This window comes from Oreochromis aureus, linkage group 4 (assembly GCF_013358895.1).
Source record: "Oreochromis aureus strain Israel breed Guangdong linkage group 4, ZZ_aureus, whole genome shotgun sequence".
Taxonomy (NCBI): domain Eukaryota; kingdom Metazoa; phylum Chordata; class Actinopteri; order Cichliformes; family Cichlidae; genus Oreochromis; species Oreochromis aureus.
The window spans coordinates 2833986-2853170 of record NC_052945.1 but is presented as its reverse complement, the minus strand read 5'-3'; the positions used below and the strand labels follow the sequence as shown (position 1 = coordinate 2853170).

Genomic DNA, 19185 nt, shown 5'->3' with positions numbered 1-19185 from the left:
GTATTTTTTCAGGTTCTCAATTTAAAATTTCCAGATTGTCTATTTTATTTCATGCATTTAATGTACATAATTCACTTACTTGCTGCATATAATGTCCTCCTGTATACATTCACTTAATGTATATAATGTTCTCTCTTTTTCTGCACAGTCGAGGAGCGTGTCAGGATACATTTCACTGCGTGTTGTACTCGTATAACTATGGATGTGACAAATAGATTCTTGAATCTTGGAGGTTTTTACAAATTAATTTACAACTTAAAACATCTGAATCATCTGAATAATCATAAGTTGTATAGCCTTCTTACTGACAAATACTTAATGTTTCCCCCATTATAAATGAGCCATTCAGTATAATGAATTGTTCATTTTCTACAGTGGGAACATAGTTAAAATGATAATAACAATAATTTCACAGTAATAACATAATAACAGATTTATTTGTTAAAGTGAAAACATGGGTAGTAGTGCTAACTGATTTATTTTTGAAAGGGTACAATTAAGAAAAATTCAAAAGAGAGAGACAGAGAGAAGTAAATGAATAATAAAATCAGTGCAGAAAGACAAATAACATTCAATCAGTGGTGAAAAACAGAGATGCAAACCAGTCATTATGACACTTTAAAATGACCCCAAAGCAACAAAAAGAATTACAAAAATTACTGAAGGGAGTTGTCTTGAAAGAGGCTCAAATCCTTCAGACAAAAGGTCAAATTAAAAGGACATAGGGTGAGTAAAAAGGATATAATAAAACTACAAAGACACGAAAATGCCAAAAGAAAGGAACAGAAAAAGAAAAAGTCCACTGAGATGACATGCTGTTAATGAGTTTTCTCTCTGTGATCAGTAAAGACTGAATGCTAAATAAGTGTAACCAAAACTAAAATCCACAAAATGAAATTCACAGTTTGAACTTTAACCAAAATATGTGAAACACGGAGCTCAGAATCAGAACTTTGTGTCTGTGTCGTGTGTGAAGTTAAAGTAGTGAGAAACACACACTGAACGTTGGCGTGTCACCAGTTTCAGTGTTACAACAGCAGCTTGCGCTTATGTCCGGTCACACCAAGATTTCCGTTGGCAGATCACTTTTTACCAACAAAAAGGTATTTCACAAGAAATTCTACGGACACTTGAAATGCTGCTTAAGAAATGAAACCAAAGGAAAAATGTCACAAACGACTGCAGGAAATAAATCAGCTGGGTGACCCACATGTGACCCTATATCTGTAAATGATTTGTAACAGTATCCTCTTGCAAAACTCTTTATTTTGAAATTCAGAGCTCAAAGCTTTTATTTTGTAACATTACACTTGTTACATACTTAATACTTTGTGTTAAACCTTTTTTTTTTTTTTTTCTTCACACTTGTAGTTTTCAGTAACTTGCAGCTCCAGCTGAGCTCATGTTTTGGAGTGAGAGGCTGGTCTGCTGTCACTATGTGAGAAATGTAAAAATGCATGAACACACCGTGTTGCATTTGGTGTTGAGGTTTTATTGCTCCACTGGTGAATCATCTGTGCACAGCAGGCAGAAAGCGGCCTTGATTGTCGTATTTAAAATTACTGCATTAATAAAACGAGTCACTCGTTTTTCCAGGAAAACTTGGGGTAATTATACAATCTAACTGCTCAATGACACTTATACTGTTACCATCATTTTATTAAACTGTGTTGTAGTGGTTCTCAAACTCTGGGGCGTGGGCAACAAGGAAACATGAAGTGAAACTCAAATGAATGAACATGACTTTTTTTTTTTTCAGGAAAATGGATTGCTAAAGCTTTATGGAGCAACAACTGCTCAGCTCCTGTTTTTATTCATGATAAAAGTATAATAAGACTTTTGTGCCTTTTTATAGAACAACTGCGGTGAAAATTGAATGAGCAATTATGACAGTATGTTAACAGACACCACCATAAAAATAAACGCGTGCTATATATATATTTTTTAATTACATCTGTTACTACAGTACAAATACTTTTAAATTTAAAGCCTTAAATGTCATCTTAGGAAATTAAAAACAATGATAAATGTATGAAAATTGCTTGTTACAGTTTCTGAATAAGAGGACAAAAAGTTTTAAATTGCTCAGTCAAAAGAAGCAAACTGAAGTAATTTTCTGCACTACAACAAAAAGCCTACGAGCTTTATTTTGAACCTTGACTACTGCTACTTAAAGGTGCATTTCCTGTAACACTAGGCATTAACAGAACGTGACTGCTAGGAAGTTTCAAAACATCTTTTTACTGTCAAGAAATGCAAACTTAAATAATGCTCGGTTCTCATACCAAGATGTCGCAGCGAGTCGATGTTACCTTTATTGGACCAAGTGAGCTGTTAAACACATTCTTATTTGCAGCGGGCACCAGGGCTGTTGAGAAAATGGTGACATGGCTAAAAAGAAAAACCAAAAGTTAAAAGAACAGCAACACACCTGCTGCTCAAACACTGCCCCCCAGTGGTTAAAGTTGAAGTCACAAATTGCAGAAAAACTACAAAAGTACCTTTAAAGTGTGACACAAAGCACAGCAACAGAAAACTCCCAGACAAATGAAATGTACAATTGCCTTTTATTATTATTATTATTATTAATCATTTGCAACAAAGAAATTAACCACGTTTCAGTTTCCGCTCACATTAAATGGAACACATGATAACCAAAATACAGACAGCTCATATCTACAAGTGAAACGCAACACAGAGTACAGGTACAGAGGAACAGTGCTAGAGTTACGCTTTACTTAACTGTGTGAGGTTTTTACTGAGCTCATAAAAAGAGATGTACACGCCAGCCTCCAGCCATCGCTGCTTAAAAAAAAAACTAACACTGGAGACCTCCCGACGACGCAGATCTGCTGACTGCTGGCTCTGGAGTTTGTGTTGTAGTCCAGTTCAAACACCACAGAAGAAGAAGGGAGGCGTCTGCTGTTGGCTCATTTCCTTCGTCTGCTGCTCGATGATTGGTTCGGTGACCGTCTGTTGCCACTCCTACCAGAGAAGAGTTAAAACAAACAACAACAAAAAAAACAAAACCCCAAAATCAATCATTTCCAAACCTTTTCCACTGTCACTCTATGTAAAGTTCAAATGTCTCTGGGTGGTTACAGACCTGCGGCTCGGTGAGGACGCCACTGCTCTCACATGTCGTGGAGGAGAGTAACTGAGGGAGCGAGAATCTCTCAGCGAATCAGCCGGCACCCGCTGAGGCCTGACGGGGCTGCGAGCAAAACACAAATCTGTCATCAGACTACCGCACTGCAACCTCGGTATAATCAAACATCACTGTAACCATTACATCTGAAACAGGCCGGTACTCGCCTAACGGCTCAGCGAGTATCGAGAACATCTAGAATAAACAATCATAACTTCCAGAGAAGTGGTGACTACGCAGGAAAAAAAATTAATTGGGCAACAGTTCATTTTATCTACCTGTTAATGTAGTTTAACATTTTACAGGACCAGTGTGATATTTTTCATGAAATCTTTAAGCTAGCTTCCAGCTCGCCACTGTTGCCCAAAGTCATGTCACAACTGCTGATTAAAAACAACAACAAAACTATTTTGCAACTTCCTGTTTCCACTTGTTCTACTCCTATACGACTGTTTCTTTCTTTTTTCCCATCTTTCCGGAGACTTTCACTTCAAGCACTGGTGTAAAGGTGTCGTTGCTGTGGTGAAGGTATTAAACCGCAGGTGTCGAACTCCAGGCCTCGAGGGCTGGTGTCCTGCAGGTTTGAGATGTGTCCTTGATCAAAGAAAGCTGATTTAAATGGCTAAATTACCTCCTCAACATGTCTTGAAGTTCTCCAGAAGCCTGTTAATGAACTAATCATTTGATTCAGGTGTGTTGACCTGGGTGAGATCTAAAATCTGCAGGACATCGGCCCTCGAGGCCTGGAGTTTGACACCCCTGTATTAAACAGTCGCTAGTTTTTGTGTGGCCCTCCCTTCTTACCTTCTCTTCTTTGCTTCCTTCTCATTGTCAGAGGAAGAGGAAGAGGAAGCAGAGCTCTTAGATTTGGCTGCCTTCCTGTTGGAGAGAAAAGAAAACCGTCTTAGTTCATTAATGGTGTGACGTAAACGCCACCGTCCCAAAGCTCAGATTATCAGTCTGCTCACCCGTTCCCCTGCTCGGCTTCAGAGTCTGAGCTGTCTGAAGAGGACGAAGATGATGATGAGGAGGATGATGAAGAGGAGGAAGAAGATGAAGAGGAGCTGGAGCTGCTGCTCCGGCTGCTCTTCATCTCTGTCTCCTTCCCGTTTACAGCGTTCTCGCTTCTGCCCGTTCGTTCGGGTGGCTGGCGGCTGGCTGGCGGCGACTGCTTTCCGCTTTGACCCCGGTGCAGCTGCTTGGCGTCTGGTTGGCTCCTCCCTGGAGATCTTTGCGGGGTCACTTCAGAACGGCGAGAATCCGACTGTGAGCCCCTCCCACCTGAGGGTGGAGCATGAGAAGAGTCTCTAGAAGGGCCCTGTGAGGAAGAGGGTCGGCTTTTCTGCTCCCTCCTTTCGTCCTGCTGATCGGCTCTCCTGTCCCTCTCTGATGGTCCTCTGCTGTCTTTCCTCTCTGGCGGTGGTGACTGTGAGGACGCAGAGGAAGAAGAGGAGCTGGAGGAAGATGATGACGAGGAAGAGGACCTGCGGGGTTGGGGAACATCTTTTGGCTGCAGGTTTTCTTTTTCCTTCTCCCTTTCTCGCGCCTGCTCGACCTCCCTCCTCCTGACCCTCTCACGTTCCCTCTCTCTTTCTCTTTCGCATGAGAGCGAGCGACTTGTCCTCCTTCGCCGCTGTGGAGACGGAGACCGCCGAGGCCTGGGTGGGAAAAAAACAAAACAAATAGGCATTAGGCTTTACTCTGTTACTCTGCACAGAGTCAGCATGGCAGAAATCATCATTGGATCTCCACTCACAATTCACTAAACAGAAAAACAATGATAAACAATGATGTCAGATTATAAACTTCCATTTGAAGTAAAAGTTTTTATTTATAACGACATGTTAGTACATACAAGAGTTCAGAACCCTAATTAATATTAGAGGGGGCCGATCTGATGTTCATACATCAGGACCGAGGTGTTTTTAGGCCAGGTAATCTCTCCAGCATGGTCTGGATCTGCCCTGGTGCATTCGTCTGACAGGACATGCCTAAAACACCTTGCCCAGGAGACATCCTCGCTTACACTTAGCTGTGAACTGCTGCAATGCGAGCTGGAGGTGAGCTGAAGCCAGCCTAAGAGCATCATCTGCAAAAACCAGAGTTGAGAATTTGAGGCCAAACTGGAAGCCTCCTGCCAGCTGGTTACGCCCCCATGGCAATCCAGAGACACCACCCCAGATGTGACATTGTAGAGGCATGTCAACCAGGACAGGAACTCAGGGGAAAACTTTACCCACCCCAGAGATCCAGAAACCAACGAGTTGATAGCTGCCTCACTGACCTCACCCCAGGCTAACCAAGTCCAATAGGACTCCATTAGCTTGATGGATCTCTTCACCTCCAGTGTCCACCATCTGGTATCGTGGATTACTACCCCAACAGGGAACAACCACCTTGCAGCTGCAGCTCCTGCAGCACCCACCCTTGAAGAGCTCATAGACCCGGGCCTCTGCCACATGTTTCCGGCGGACCCTCACTAAAGGTTTAGGTGTGCCAGCATTCCCCACCCCCACCTGACCACCAGCACTGCAAACTGACTAATATTAGGAAAGAAAAAGACTGAAAGAAGTTAAACCTTGAGTTTAAGTAATACGTTTTTCATTTAGGCAACGAGGAAACTCAGAGATCACATTAGTTCATCTGCATCTTTGGAGAAAACTGATTCAGAGAAATGCAGCTGCCATCCCGTTCGTGACATTTCTCTTAAAACGGCACATGTTCACAGCTTAAACGTTTGATATTTGTTCTATTGTGAATAAAATGAGTTTGATATTTGCAAATAATTACATTCTATTTTAATTACATTTTATTCAGCGTCCCAACTATCAGGGAACTGTGGTTGGAAATTTGTCCCCTAAATGTTCATCATGTGATCTGTTACCTACTCAAGATTTACTTTGTACAAATTTCCCTTCTGTGACCGACAACTGGAACTCTTAGGATTTTATGCGTGCTGTATCCGTGTATTGCACTTAGACAAGCTCCAGCAAAGTCACAGAAAAAAAATACAATACCGCCCCATGAGATAACACTGCCCTGCAGACCCCGCACACATATGTGTAGGTTTTTCTCTTACCTGTTGGGGGGGCTTCGTCTTCTCAGACCTCTTGAAGGGGACCTGCTGCGTCTCCGTGGACTTCTGGACCTAGACCTGCTGCGCCTCCTTGGACTTCTGGACCTGGTCCTCCTAACGACCCTCTCCCGCTCCCTCTCCCGGTCTCTGTCCCTCTGCCTCTGCCTGTCCCTGTCTCGGTCTAACCAGGCTGGAGGAGGTGGAGAAACTCTTCTGGACCGGGCTGGAGGTTCCTGATACTGCCTGGGTGGAGTGCGATGGGCAGGTGAGACGGTAGGTTTCCTCTGGGGTGGAGAGCGTGACCTCCGGACCAAGGGGCTAGACCTTGTGGCCCCCCTGGTTGTGTCTTTGTCCCTCCCTCTCTCCTTCTCCCCAGCCTTCACCTCTGCTCTCCCCCTCCCACCATCAGCCTCAGAAGGAGAATATCTCCTGCCTCCTCTGGTATCTGCTCTGCTGGGTGGGGAAGGAGGTGGGCTAGGACTGTCCATCTGCGTGGGGCTGTAGCGTTCCTGACCTTTGGTGCGGCGTGAGCACTCCTCTGTCGGAGCTCTTTGAGGCAGTCTTTCCCTCTCGGGTGCATCTCTTCCCCCTCCTCCTCTCTCCCTCTGGGAGCTTTTGGGTGTGTTGCGTTCAGAGGCCGAGCTTTGCTGTTTACCATTGGCTAAATGTCTCTGGACTGCAATCCCAATGGCGGACGGTGCAGGTTTTCCTAGACTGTCCTTCTCCCTCTGTGGGGATCCAGCCTTTTTTGACTTGCCCTCATCTTCAGAGGATGAGGACGAGGAGGAGGAAGATGACGAAGAAGATGAGGAGCTATCACTGTCACTGTCGGTGCTGCTATTGCTTTCGCTACTACTACTACTGCTGCTGCTGCTGCTGCTGCTGCTGCTCTCCCGTTTATCAGCAGGCTTCTCCTTCTCCCTCTGCTTCACCTCCGGTCTTTCACTCACCGCCTTCTCAGCAGGCCTCGATTCATCTCGCCTGCTTTCTGAGGACAATCGAACCTCGTCCCGCTTCCTCTTGCCTTCCTGGACTCTGTCTTCTTCCCTCTGCTTGATCGGATGCCGGTCCTTCTCCTTATTGCCCTCTCTGTCCGTTTCTCCTCTCCTGTCGTTCTCCTTTTCCCTCTGACGTCCATTGGTGACAGGAGAGCGGGAAGCAGGTGACAGGGAGTCACGGGATGGTTGTCCGTCCCTCTTCCTGTCATTTCTCTGCTGGTGAGGAGGCGTCTCCCTCTCAGGTCTCCTTGCATCTTTCCTGTTGTCCCTTTCGTTTGGCACTGTTGAATGCAGATCATTAGTTCTGCGCTCCCTCTCTCTACTCCTCTCCCTCCTTCTTCTCTCTTTTTCAGGGGGAGGTGAAGGCGTGGAGGAGGAGTCATGTCTTGACTTTTTGTCCAGTTTATTTCCGTCTTTGCTCCTTTCCATCCTGGTTTCCTGTCTCAGAGGGGAAGGGGAAGGGGATGAGGAGGAGTCATGTCTTGTCCTCTGAGGGATGCTCTCCTTTCCTTTGTCCCGCTGTTCTCTGCTCCTTGAACGCCTCCCTCTCTCAATCTCTGGACTTGCTGATCTTCCCCTCTCCACATCTCTGCTTCTGGAGCGCTTAGTTCTCCCCCCTGCATTTTCTCTGCTCCTTGATAGTCTCCCCCTTTCCATCTCTCGACTCCTTGATCTCCTTACCCTTTCCGTGTCTCTTATTCTTGAATGCTGCCCTCTGTTCCTTTCCATCTCCCGACTCCTCGACCGTCTCCCCCTCTCCATCTCCCGACTCCTCGACCGTCTCCCCCTCTCCATCTCCCGACTCCTCGACCGTCTCCCCCTCTCCATCTCCCGACTCCTCGACCGTCTCCCCTTCTCCATCTCCCGACTCCTCGACCGTCTCCCCTTCTCCATCTCCCGACTCCTTGACCGTCTCCCCCTCTGTATGTCTCTGCTTCTGGAGCGCTTACTTCTCTCCTTCTCCTTGCTTCTTGAACGTCGTGATCTTTCCCTCTCATTTTCTAAGCTTCTTGAGCGCCTCCTCTTCTCCATGATCTCCACACTCTGGGAACGCCTTCTTTTCTCCACTTCTTTGCTTCTTGAGCGCCTCCCTTTCTCACTCTCCTTCTGCTTGCTCCTGGACCTCCTTCCTCTCTCTCTCTCTGTGGCTTTTGCCAGCTGTGGTGGGGGAGAAGGGGATGAGTAGTCGTGTCTCCTCTTGGAGGTGGTCCTCTCCATCTCACTTGGTCGCTCTTTTTCCCTCTCAAGATTGGGCCTCTTCTAGATGACATGAAAATAGTGTTTCTGTCACTTTAAGGTGTTGATCAATATTTAAGTAGTATTAGTGACCACACACGCTCAGCCTTACCCGTTCGCCCCGTTCTGGGCTCTGCTCCTCATAGCCTCGTCTCCTCCTGTCTGGAGAACTGCCCTTTCTACCTTCAACGTTTCTTCCAGTCTGGTCCTGTTGGCGTGATCTTGGCGGCGCCGGAGATGGGCTACTGCTAATGTAGGGGGATTAAAAAGGAATTTAATAATTAATAATTTGATCCAAAATGTCAAAGCTGTTTTTAACATTAAGGAAAAAACACATTTTTGATGATGTGAATATGCAGATTCACTGATGTATTTCTTTGTCTGTAAAACTTTCTATCCGGGTTTCTGTGACATGGCAAAAAAGTCTTCACATCCTCACATTTCTGAGAAACTATAAGCAAGAAACATGATCTCTCCCCCCAATTTGTTCCTTTTATCTATTTTTCAGTCTAAAAATGTAGAACAATACTTTGTGATGATCCATGACGCAGAATCAAGTCAAAAGGAAACAAGATCATGACCTTATGACTAGGAATTAAAAACATGAATGTCACATTTTAAGTCAAGGTCAGAGTGACATGAAACATAAAGCTATTCCTTGTTGGTTAGATCCAGGAGGACACGATTTTACCAAATATAATAACGAAGCTTTTTTTTTCGAAAAGACAAAAACAAAAAGATAAAAACGAGAAAATTACTTAGAAAAAACCCCCTCAAATGATATACAGTAGGGAAGATAAGTGTTGTCAAACTGAGAAAGCATGGCACCGTAAGAGAGTAGGTTAATTATGAATAGCCAGTTCCTCAAAGTTAGCACTGCATCTCTCCTGTGTAATACCTGTGAGCAGAGCTGGAGGAAGCGCTCCTGCCTCGTCCTGACTTTGCTTTTGGAGGACTCGCACTTTTACTCTTTTTTCTGTTTTTCTTCGACACCATCTCCTTTTCCTCTGAGGAACTTTAAAGAGGGCGAGGAACAAAGTTAGACACAACGCTGTTCAAACAGCGGCAAAATCAAACGCTGCTGATTGGCTGTCAGGTACGAGAGTCTGATAAACACATACCTGTCTTCTTCCTCCTCTGACACCTCTCTGAAAAACAGATTTTCAGGTTAATAGTGACAGTCTGTATGATATAAATGAATATGAATGAAAAAATAAATGGTGTTATAATACCGTTTCTTCTTCTTCTTTTTAGATTTCTTCTTCTCTCTGCGAGGTGATGGGGAGGGACTCTCTGAGCTGCTTGGAGAAGAAATAAAACCATCAGACCCCCGCTCAGCAGCCAAAACCTTCTCTGCTTTCCCCTCATTTATCGTCTCACCTGTCTCTGTTCTTGTTTTTCTTTTTCTTCTTGCGACTGCGCTTCTTTGGAGGAGAATCTGATTCATCTGAATCTTCCAGCAACCTGAGAGAGAAAAAAAAAAGCAAACCAACCAGATTCTAAATAATAATCCAAACATTATTAATTAATCATTAATTTGATGTGCACTCAGGCTCTGAAGGTGTTTTTATGTGCTCCTCACGTATATTTCTGTTGCTGTTGCCTCTCCCTCTCCAGTCGTTCCTGCTCCCTCTTCTCCTTCTCTTTCTCCTTGCGGTCGGCGTGGAAGGACGATCCGTCCACATAGTCGCTGGCGATGCCAAAAGCAGCGCGAAGGCGGTCATTCTTCTGCTGGTTGGCTGCAGCGAGGGCATGCGTCTCTGTCACCCTGAGAAGAAACAGTAAAAACCAACAACATGCTCTGAAGGATTAGAAGTTTCTGTCATGCTGTTTTCCAGAGTTTAGGCACCTGGGTAGCACGTGCAGGCCAACTTCCTGTAAATTCTGCAAATAATGAGCTGCACTAACATCGGTACCCCTGAACACCAAACTGTGGCTCTAATATTAAGACATGGCAGGATTTTCCATATGTAATTAACTGGACATTCTTTTACATGAATGAACACACGACAATTTTAGCCTTACTCCTTCCGCTGCAACCCTGTTGCTGTCAAATGAGCCGACAGTAAGTAAAGAACCAAAGGAAATGACAAACTGACAGGTGTGATTATCCTCCGTGCAAACTGTATATGAGGTCAGCAAGTACGAGGCCTGGTGCTGGTTTATAGAAAAATATGTTTCTTGCAACCAACAAAAGAAAACAGGCAAACAAAGTTGCTTCTAAGAACCAATTTGTGATATCTTTAATTGTTAATGTGGACATAAATGCTTACGTTGGTCTCTCAGTGGAGGCAGGTGCAGGCTCCTCCTTCTCCTGCAGCATCATGCGGAAACTGTTCACCTTCTCCTCAATCTCTTCAGCCGAATACCTGAGCATCCAAACAAAGAAGAGGATTTAGCAATATGCAGAAGTCAGCGTAACGGCACACTGCACTACCAGTACTTTCTTTCTCCCACTGAAGCAATCTGGATGGATTGACTACACATTTCTAAAAACACGGTTCAATATTTTTGTGAGAAAAAAAAAAAAAAAAAAAAAAAAAAAAAAAAGCTCAGTTAATGTTTTAAGAACAAGCTTTTTTGACATTTCAGTTTTTTATTGATTTTGCAACACATACTTAAACCTACATATAAGAGGAAGGAGAAAAAAAAAACCCAACAACAACAAAACAAAACAAAAAAAAAACAACCAAAAACCCCTACCCTTACAAGTCTAAAAGAAAGAAGAGGGTAAGTAACAATGGGTTCCAACAAAAGAAACGCAGAAATAAGCAAATAAAATTGGTCACAGTTAATAGGCCTTCAAATTACGATAATATGGTCATGTCTTGATGCATTCTCAATCATCCAGGAAAGTAAATCTCCAAAAGTTGAATCTGTTCATCTGGACGTAGCGTTTTGTGGGAGAAAGTTTTCATCACTCATCAAGTGACTTCTTCAGTCTCAGCTGACTGCAGGTTTCCCCAAACCTTATAAACAGTACATTTGCATAATGACTGAAACCAGCCCACTGAAGGAACAATGGGCTGTGAGGTCAGTTCCTTAATCATAATTATGATTAAGGAGGTTGGGGAAACCTGCAGTCAGCTGAGACTGAAGAAGTCACTTGGATGAGTGACGAAACGTTTCTCCCACAAAACGCTACGTCCAGATGAACAGATTCAACTTTTGGAGAAATATGGTCATGATTTCCTGTTTGCTTCAAATAGCTCCAGAAGTAGTCTCACTGTTCATCTTTGACTTCTGTATCATTTTTAAGTTTATTCAGCATGGACTCATAGGAAGCAGTCTCTACCATTGCTCTGATCCAGTCTTTCAGTTCAGGACGTACTGTAGTCTTCCAGTGCCTAAGGATAATCCTCGATGCAGTTACCAGTCCGACCATAACAACCGTAAAAATATTATTATGAATTCTTGGAATATGAGAACGGTCTCCTAACAAGCACAATTCAGGAGTTAGGGGCACTTCTAATCCTGACCAACCTTTTAAGAGTGTGACGACTTCCTTCCAAAAAGGAGCTATAAGGGAACATTCCCAAAAACAATGTAGGAAAGTCCCCGCCTCAGTTTTACATTTCCAACAAAGATAGTCAGGCATAAGCTTCATACAATGTAATCTTCTTGGAGTATGATAATATCTATGCAGAATTTTATATTGTATACATTTGCTCCTCGCCTCCTTAACATGACTCCCATTTTCCGCCAAAATGCCCATCCATTTTTCATTTGAAATTGGTGCATTTAAATCTTTCTGCCACAAGGTTTTAATGTTCGAACATTCCCCACTTCTATTATCGTTTACCAACCTATAAAAACATGATGCTGTGTGGTGCTCCTGAGGCATATTTATAAAATTTAGAACAAGATTTTCATGTCCCCTTCTGAACTTCGACATCACACAATGTCTAATTTGCAAATATCTCCAGAAATTTTCCTTCCCTTCCAATTTGTATGTTTGAACAAGGTCTTTATAGGACATAATTTCCCCATCTTTAAATAAGTCACTAATAACATTTATGCCATGAGACTGCCACAGTTTCCAAAACACAATTTTTTTCCCTATACGAATAGCTGGATTGTTCCAAAGAGATGAGTAAAACTGCACATAAGGTGATATTTTAAGGATTCTATGTATATTGAGCCAAACCTGTCTAGAATAAAACAAAATTGGGTTCGTTGAAGTGCAGCTTTGAGACAACATACCTTTTGGATCAAAAGGAGTATAAATCTCAGACTCTATACTTAGCCATTCCTGCTTGATTTTTTCCCCAGTAATTAACCAATTTTGCCATCTCGAATGAGACTGAATATAATCTTGGATCGGGTAAACTTAAACCACCCTTCTCTCTAGGAGCATATAATTTACTTAGCTTGATTCTTGCCCTTTTCCCATCCCACAGAAACTGCTTAATTAAGTCTTCATACTGTTTAAAAAGACCGGACGGTATCGCAATTGGTAATATCATTACTACATAGTTAAATTGGGGAGCTATGATCATTTTTAAAATATTTATTTTGCCCCACAATGAGATTTTTAATTTGTCCCATTTTTCTATATTTGTTTTTATTTTTAGAAGGACTGGGTCAAAATTAAGTTGGGGTAGGTCCTCCATATCTTGGCTTTTAAGAACAAGCTTAAAACATTCTCTGCTTCTTGAATCCTCACGATTCAAGAACCAGAGACCTTCAAACACATAGCAGCTTAGATAAAGAGATTCATTTTCAGTTCAACAATCATATTTACCCTTGCTCCTCCATCATGTCCTGCAGCTCCGCACACTTCACCTCCAGCTGCCTCTTCCGCTGGTGCTCCAGGATGTCGGCATTGGGCTGCCTGTTAAGCTGGCTCTCCAGCCTCTCTCGGTCCTTCTCATCCCGCTCGCCACCACGCTCATCCCGCGGCCGCTTGACCCGCAGACTCGATAGGTTGCGTTGCACGTAGCCATTGGTGCCACTCCCGCGCGGAGTCGTCAGGCCAATCCCATTGTACATGGCTCTGTGAAGACGTGAAGCAAGTGGTTATACATCAGATATCAGCTGCAGTAAAACGTAATAAACACAAGTAGAAAAAGAACAAACAACAATCAGGATTGTTGAAAGGACCTGATATGCTGTTGAGGTCCAGGTGAACACTGTATAACAAATATGGAGCTCTGGAAAGGAGATAATAACCTGAAGATTAAAAAAAGACTCACTGCCACACTAATGTGAATGAGTGTTTCCTGTCTCAAAAAGGCCACCTGGTGTTTTCCCTGCATCTGAAAAGTCAGTGTTAGAAACTACAATACCTAAAAATAAATGATTTAAACTTTGAAACGCGTGTATTCTACCCCTACCGACCAATTAGAGCTGGGCGATATAAGATTTTTTCATATCACGATATGTTTTTTTCATTTCAGGCGATAACGATATATTTCACGATATAAGCCAAATAACTATATTTGTAAGATTTAAATGTGCCGTTGCTCACAAGTAAAATGTGAAATAATTAGCAGCTTGTTTTAATTAAAATATTTATTTCCCATAATAAGTTCAACAGGGTAGATGTACTTAAGGAACATGAGACTTCAGTTTCAGATAAATAAAGGCAAATATTGCAAACTACACAAAAGGCAGCCGCTAAAGCGTTTAAGTTTCAAAACAGAACAAACAAACAGACTAAATTGTCAATTCCACTTAGAAACAAAATATTAATTCTAAAAATAAATCTTAGTTTGTTTTACAGAAGAACAGACAAAATTGACTAACTTTTGTCAATATCAAATAAACTGAGAACTAAAAGGAAATTCTCCATCTCTCCTTGTTGTATAGCTTAGCTTTTCAAACAGTTTTAACAGTTACTTTAGTCTGACAAAAGCCGAATGACGAATTAGCGCTTTCAGTCAGAGATTGAGCATGCACCGCTTTATTGTATTTCAGACTTGCTTTCGGCACAATTTACAGTGCGCGCTACTCTGTTTTTGTCAGACTTGAAATAGCCGAAATACCTTCACACTACGGAACTTCTGTGGCCCTTCTGTTCGACAAGCTCTCCGGCATTGGAACCATCATCTGTTTTTTCTTCGGTAACTTTCGCTCACGCTCTCGGTTGATTTTTCTCTAGTCGGCAAACTCATTTCCTTCATTACCCGGGCTGCACGGCTGCAAAAACAAATACACATGTGCGCCTTGGCGCTTGTGCTGTACGTAACAAGTCACGTGACGTGACGCTGCGGCTGTGATTGGTTCGGCTCTGCGCTACTTAATTTGGATTGGCTGTTCTTTTTTTTCTTTTTTTTAAGAGGACAAGAGAGACGAGGCCTATCGCAATAGTTTAATTTTTCTATCGAGAAAAAGTTATTTCGCAATACATATCGTTATCGTTCTATCGCCCAGCTCTACGACCAATACAAATGCAAATAGCTCAAATGGTGATTGGTTGAAAAGTGGGCTGGAACAGGGAAGGGAGCAACAGTGGAGTTCCCCACAAATGCCAGAACACCAACAAATATATAAAGAGAAACATGAACAGTGGCTGCGAAGGACACTGTTCATTGTTCTTAACACTTGGTTTCACTTCAGCTCTTTGAATGCTGGAACTCTGCTCTTCTTCACGGGTCACTCATGGACCAACAGCAGCACAAACAAGACAATGTGCTGACAACTGTCTGTAAAGCTGTCCAGAGGACCACCACACTGCCATGTTTGAGCCATTAACTCACAATTACAACAGAACAGGGTTCACCATGTCATCTACTATTAGGAAGGTTGGTTGGGCCAATCGCTGGCTGCTCCAGTCTGGGCAAAATACTGATCTGCAAGTTGCTCTCTAATGCATTTGGAGTCTGAATGTATAGAAAACACTAAGATATGACTGTTGTATAAAGTGCTTTGAGTGCTCACGTAGAGTAGAAGATCTATCTGTCTATGTCATTTCCATGTTCTGGCTTTGTTGTGAAGTGCTGGAAGGCATGTTTAACTTTTTTAAATTGTTCTTTATGCTTAAATAAAAGTCTGCAAAAGCAATTAAAGTAAATATAATTTTTTTTTTTTAAAAATCGAAAAATTAAATAAATTTTAAAAATGTGTGTGGAATAAAGTACTGTACAAGTAAAGATCCAAAGTAAAAATATATTAAACAAAAATGTAGAATTACGTTAAAAAAAAAAATCTTAAAATACTTTAACTTAAATTAAAAAACAAGATTAGTGTAAAAATAAAGACACTATTATACGGGTTAAAATCAATAAATCAATAAATAAAAATAAAAGAATAGTATAAAAGGTAGGAGTAGGAAAACCTGTACAGACAGTATTTGTTCCTACAATTATGCCGACAGCTCCCTGATCCTGAACAGCAGCTGAAGAAATTCTCACTGAGGTAAGATAACTTTTAGAAATCTTTCAGGATGTGGTTACGATTCGTCAACAAGAACTTTTCTCATAAAACGCTTCCGCTGCTAATAACCAAATATTCTGATGCAATGGTAGACGTTATAAAACTGGCAGTGTCTGAAGATTATTAGCTACTACCTGTTTAAAGCCTCAGACTGTCACAGGTGTGTCATTAAATCCGTTTCTCGCACTCTTTTTGTTTTTTGTTGACACGGGTTTGTTTGAAGCTTCGGTTCTCCGCAGCCTGGAGCAGCCTCTGAACCGGTTACCACACGCTGTGGGGGCCGGTGTGCGTCTCCGCTCGTGTTTAACGTGAATTCTTCTTCATTTGATCTGAATTTATTACCGCTAACAGTAATTTTTTGGCGCACTAACACGTGCGCCATAACAGGCCCGCTGTTGCGCCTGATTGTTAAATAAGCTCAATTATGATGACTAGCGCCAACAGAACCGAAGTGATACGCAGATATATATATATATATATATATATGTATATAAATTAATAAATTAAAGGAGTAAATGCAGCTTCTCTGACATTTGGTTTCCTTACCAACTGGCGAATGTAACGCCATGTTTCTAAAGGCCTCTCAACACACAGCGAAGCTAATATAGCTAACGTGTTTGATACGTACCAGCTTGTTCTCCGGGCGGGGGCGAAGAGAAGACGGCGTCTGAGATAATTTGGCGGTTAATAAGGTCCCTTACAATCACACGATCACAGAAATTAGATTATAATAACAGTGTCTTTAAAACAATGCAGAGATAAAGACACACTGCTAGCTCCGTTAGCTTTCAGATAGCCCCTCTGGTCTCCAACCGCAGGAAGAACGAGACTCACAGTGACGTCAGAAGCACGCAGGCGCGGATAAAGACTGACGCGTTCAGGTTCTGAAAGACAGAACCATATTCACAAAACAAAACAAAAACTACACCGTTCTGTCGTTACCCCAATACATGAAAGTCTGGAACCGGCTGTCTGCAAAGTCCGAGTCTCTGATCCTATGGGTATCATCCAGTAGGCACTGCATACCTTGGATGGAGCCAGCTTTAAAGTCCTCTGAATGTCGATCCTGCTCCCTCTAAAGGTGTGCTTGCCTGGGTGGCCTTGCAGGTCAGCTGCAGTCCTTCAGACACATCCGTCATCATCCGTTCCGTGTCGATAAAATCCAAATAGGAAGGGAGTCAAATCCTTGGAAGTTGCAATCCAGCAGGAAACAGACAAATGCTTTGACGTTATAATCCAACAAAAATAAGCAGAAAAAAGGCCAAAAAATATATAAATCCAATTTGTGAGTCCACAGTATTGCACTTTGATCAGCTGGCATTTTTTGCTGTAATTTCCAACTGTGAATTCCCAATCCCAGATCTTCTGATACTGAAACTAGAGGAAGAACAGCTTATTCTGCATGGGGTGTTTATGCATGTTCTTCTTCTCTATCCTCCCCTCCTTGATCTCCACGAGACATCTATGACACCTACATCACTCTATGCTGCTCTCTCTCTACAGCCTTTCAAATACATGATTTAAAGCAAAGTTCAGTCACTTTCATTATCAGTCACAAATGACTATACTTTACTTTTCATTCAGTTTTTATGTTGTTGTAGGATGAACATCATCACTCTTTATGATTCTAACTTGATCTCTTTTTAACTCAGTTAGGAATACTTTTTCTCTGCATGACTCGGCATTTGTGACTCACAGTATACTCAGTATCACTTGTTTTGTTCAGAATCATGCATGATGATGGGCCGGAGTCACATTTCACTCTTTTACACGCACACTCTATCCACTGTGCTCTCTCTCTCTCTCTCTCTCACACACACACACACACACACACACATACACACTGAGTCAAGGATACATCATAGTCATAACAATGCTCCTGGAATCTGGGTGAAAAAAAATCAGGCATCTCAAAAACTGAAATTCGGATTGTAAGGGACGTTATTACGCTAAACTCAAACTACAGTTCTCATTCATTATATTGATCAGACTTATACTTGATTATTTTCTGATTATAATTATAAATCATTAACTGTTTCAAAATCACGTACTCTGTTTTAAAACTCAGTGTGTCTTTAACAATAAAGGAGCTGGATGTTAAGTCCTTTTACTCCACTTTTGGGTAAAGATGAGCCTGGGATGTCAAATCTCTTTGACATTATTTATATATAGATCAGAACATGAGTTTATTTTATGAAGAATTTACAAAAATATGAGGAGAAATGTATTGAGAACATCATTTCTTATAGGCCTAACTAGGTTTGTGTCCTTTGAGTGCCAAAAACAGAAGACAAGCTGCATCTCTCTCCTTTTTAAAATGTTCAATACAGTTCTGTTATTCCCCCTTCCTTCTGTCTTAACACAAGGCTGGAATAAATTATTTTCATGCTGTCTATGTCTATGTGACATGTTAAGAGGATGAACGAGGACAGTGATGAGGGGTCCTGAGGTGTGCAGTAGGCATGAGATTCAAGGTGGGGGAGATCACAGGGTCATGGACTATGATGTTTACAGACAACATTGTGATTTGTAGTGAGAGTAGGGAGGAATGCTTTACACGTGTGTGAATGAGGGAGACGGACGTAACAGTAGCATGATCTGACATCTTGACGTTGTTCCTACATCATCATAACGATGGTGGTCCAAGATCAGCGTCACAACTGACCAGTGATGTTGTCTGAGTGTGCAGTTAGCATTAAATGACGGTGGCTAACACTAAACCAGAATTGATCATATATTTATTGTATTGTATAAATTGTATAAAAACACTTGGACTGCAGACCATTTGTTCCAGAAGAAAGTTTTATATAAACAAAGGAATTTAAAAAAAAAATCCTATCATATTGCAAAACTATGACAACAACATGATTCATTAGTTGCAATGTTGATCAACATTATTATGATAATGTAGGTACAACACCAAGGCGTAGAGATAGAGGTCACAGCAGAGGATGTAAAGAAGCTGGATTATCACGTGAAGAAGCAAAGCAAGACCTTCCTGTAGTGAACCAGTTTCCTTTCATTTTACAATACTGATTTCTTTTTAATTTATAAAATCTCCCAAATTAAAATAAATGGTAGTTTTCATTAACCTGATAACATTTCAAGTTTCTACTTGTCCCAGAAGACCGAGGTGGATGTGGAATTTAAAAATGATCTTTATCCTGTAGAGGGGGCTGTTTAATGGCTTTTGGACTGTGTTAACGCGCTGCAGATACTTCATTACAAACTTTAAACTGTAATAAAATGCAATAAAAAACGTGTATTTTCTCAGCAGAAAGTGTCAGTAAAGCGCAAAAATGAGCATGCCTTTAATTTTAATGGTGACATCATTTCTGTAATGCTTTTTT

At 41.9% G+C, this 19185-nt stretch overlaps 1 protein-coding gene across 6 annotated transcripts; it reads right to left on the bottom strand.

The window, feature by feature from the left end:
- Window positions 1–2548: 2548 nt before the first annotated feature.
- On the bottom strand, window positions 2549–16682 carry srrm2 (serine/arginine repetitive matrix 2). Of its 6 annotated transcripts, XM_039610965.1 has the most exons (15): window positions 16464–16682; window positions 13203–13454; window positions 10732–10827; window positions 10041–10226; window positions 9839–9922; window positions 9691–9759; window positions 9580–9606; window positions 9357–9473; window positions 8571–8706; window positions 8117–8482; window positions 6228–8083; window positions 4117–4806; window positions 3953–4027; window positions 3107–3214; window positions 2549–2985 (listed from the first exon to the last, which is right to left on the bottom strand). In XM_039610965.1, the coding sequence occupies exons 2-15, from the start codon at window positions 13448–13450 to the stop codon at window positions 2931–2933; spliced, it is 4113 nt and encodes a 1370-aa protein (XP_039466899.1). In that variant the 5' UTR covers window positions 13451–13454; window positions 16464–16682; the 3' UTR covers window positions 2549–2930. The 6 variants fall into 6 exon arrangements, with proteins under 6 accessions (XP_039466899.1, XP_039466897.1, XP_039466898.1 ...); XM_039610963.1 differs by having other exon boundaries at window positions 6228–8479; XM_039610964.1 differs by having other exon boundaries at window positions 6228–8482; window positions 8571–8703.
- Between the last annotated feature and the right edge of the window lie 2503 nt (window positions 16683–19185).

Bases quoted from the DNA above. Each gene is read 5' to 3' on its own strand.
- srrm2 (XM_039610961.1), bottom strand. From the start codon at position 13,450: ATGTACAATGGGATTGGCCTGACGACTCCGCGCGGGAGTGGCACCAAT. The intron at 8,483-8,570 runs GTAAGGCTGAGC...CATGTCATCTAG, and splicing joins GCCCAGAACGGGGCGAACGG to AAGAGGCCCAATCTTGAGAG. The intron at 3,215-3,952 runs GTAAGAAGGGAG...TTTTGCTCGCAG, and splicing joins AAGGAAGCAAAGAAGAGAAG to CCCCGTCAGGCCTCAGCGGG.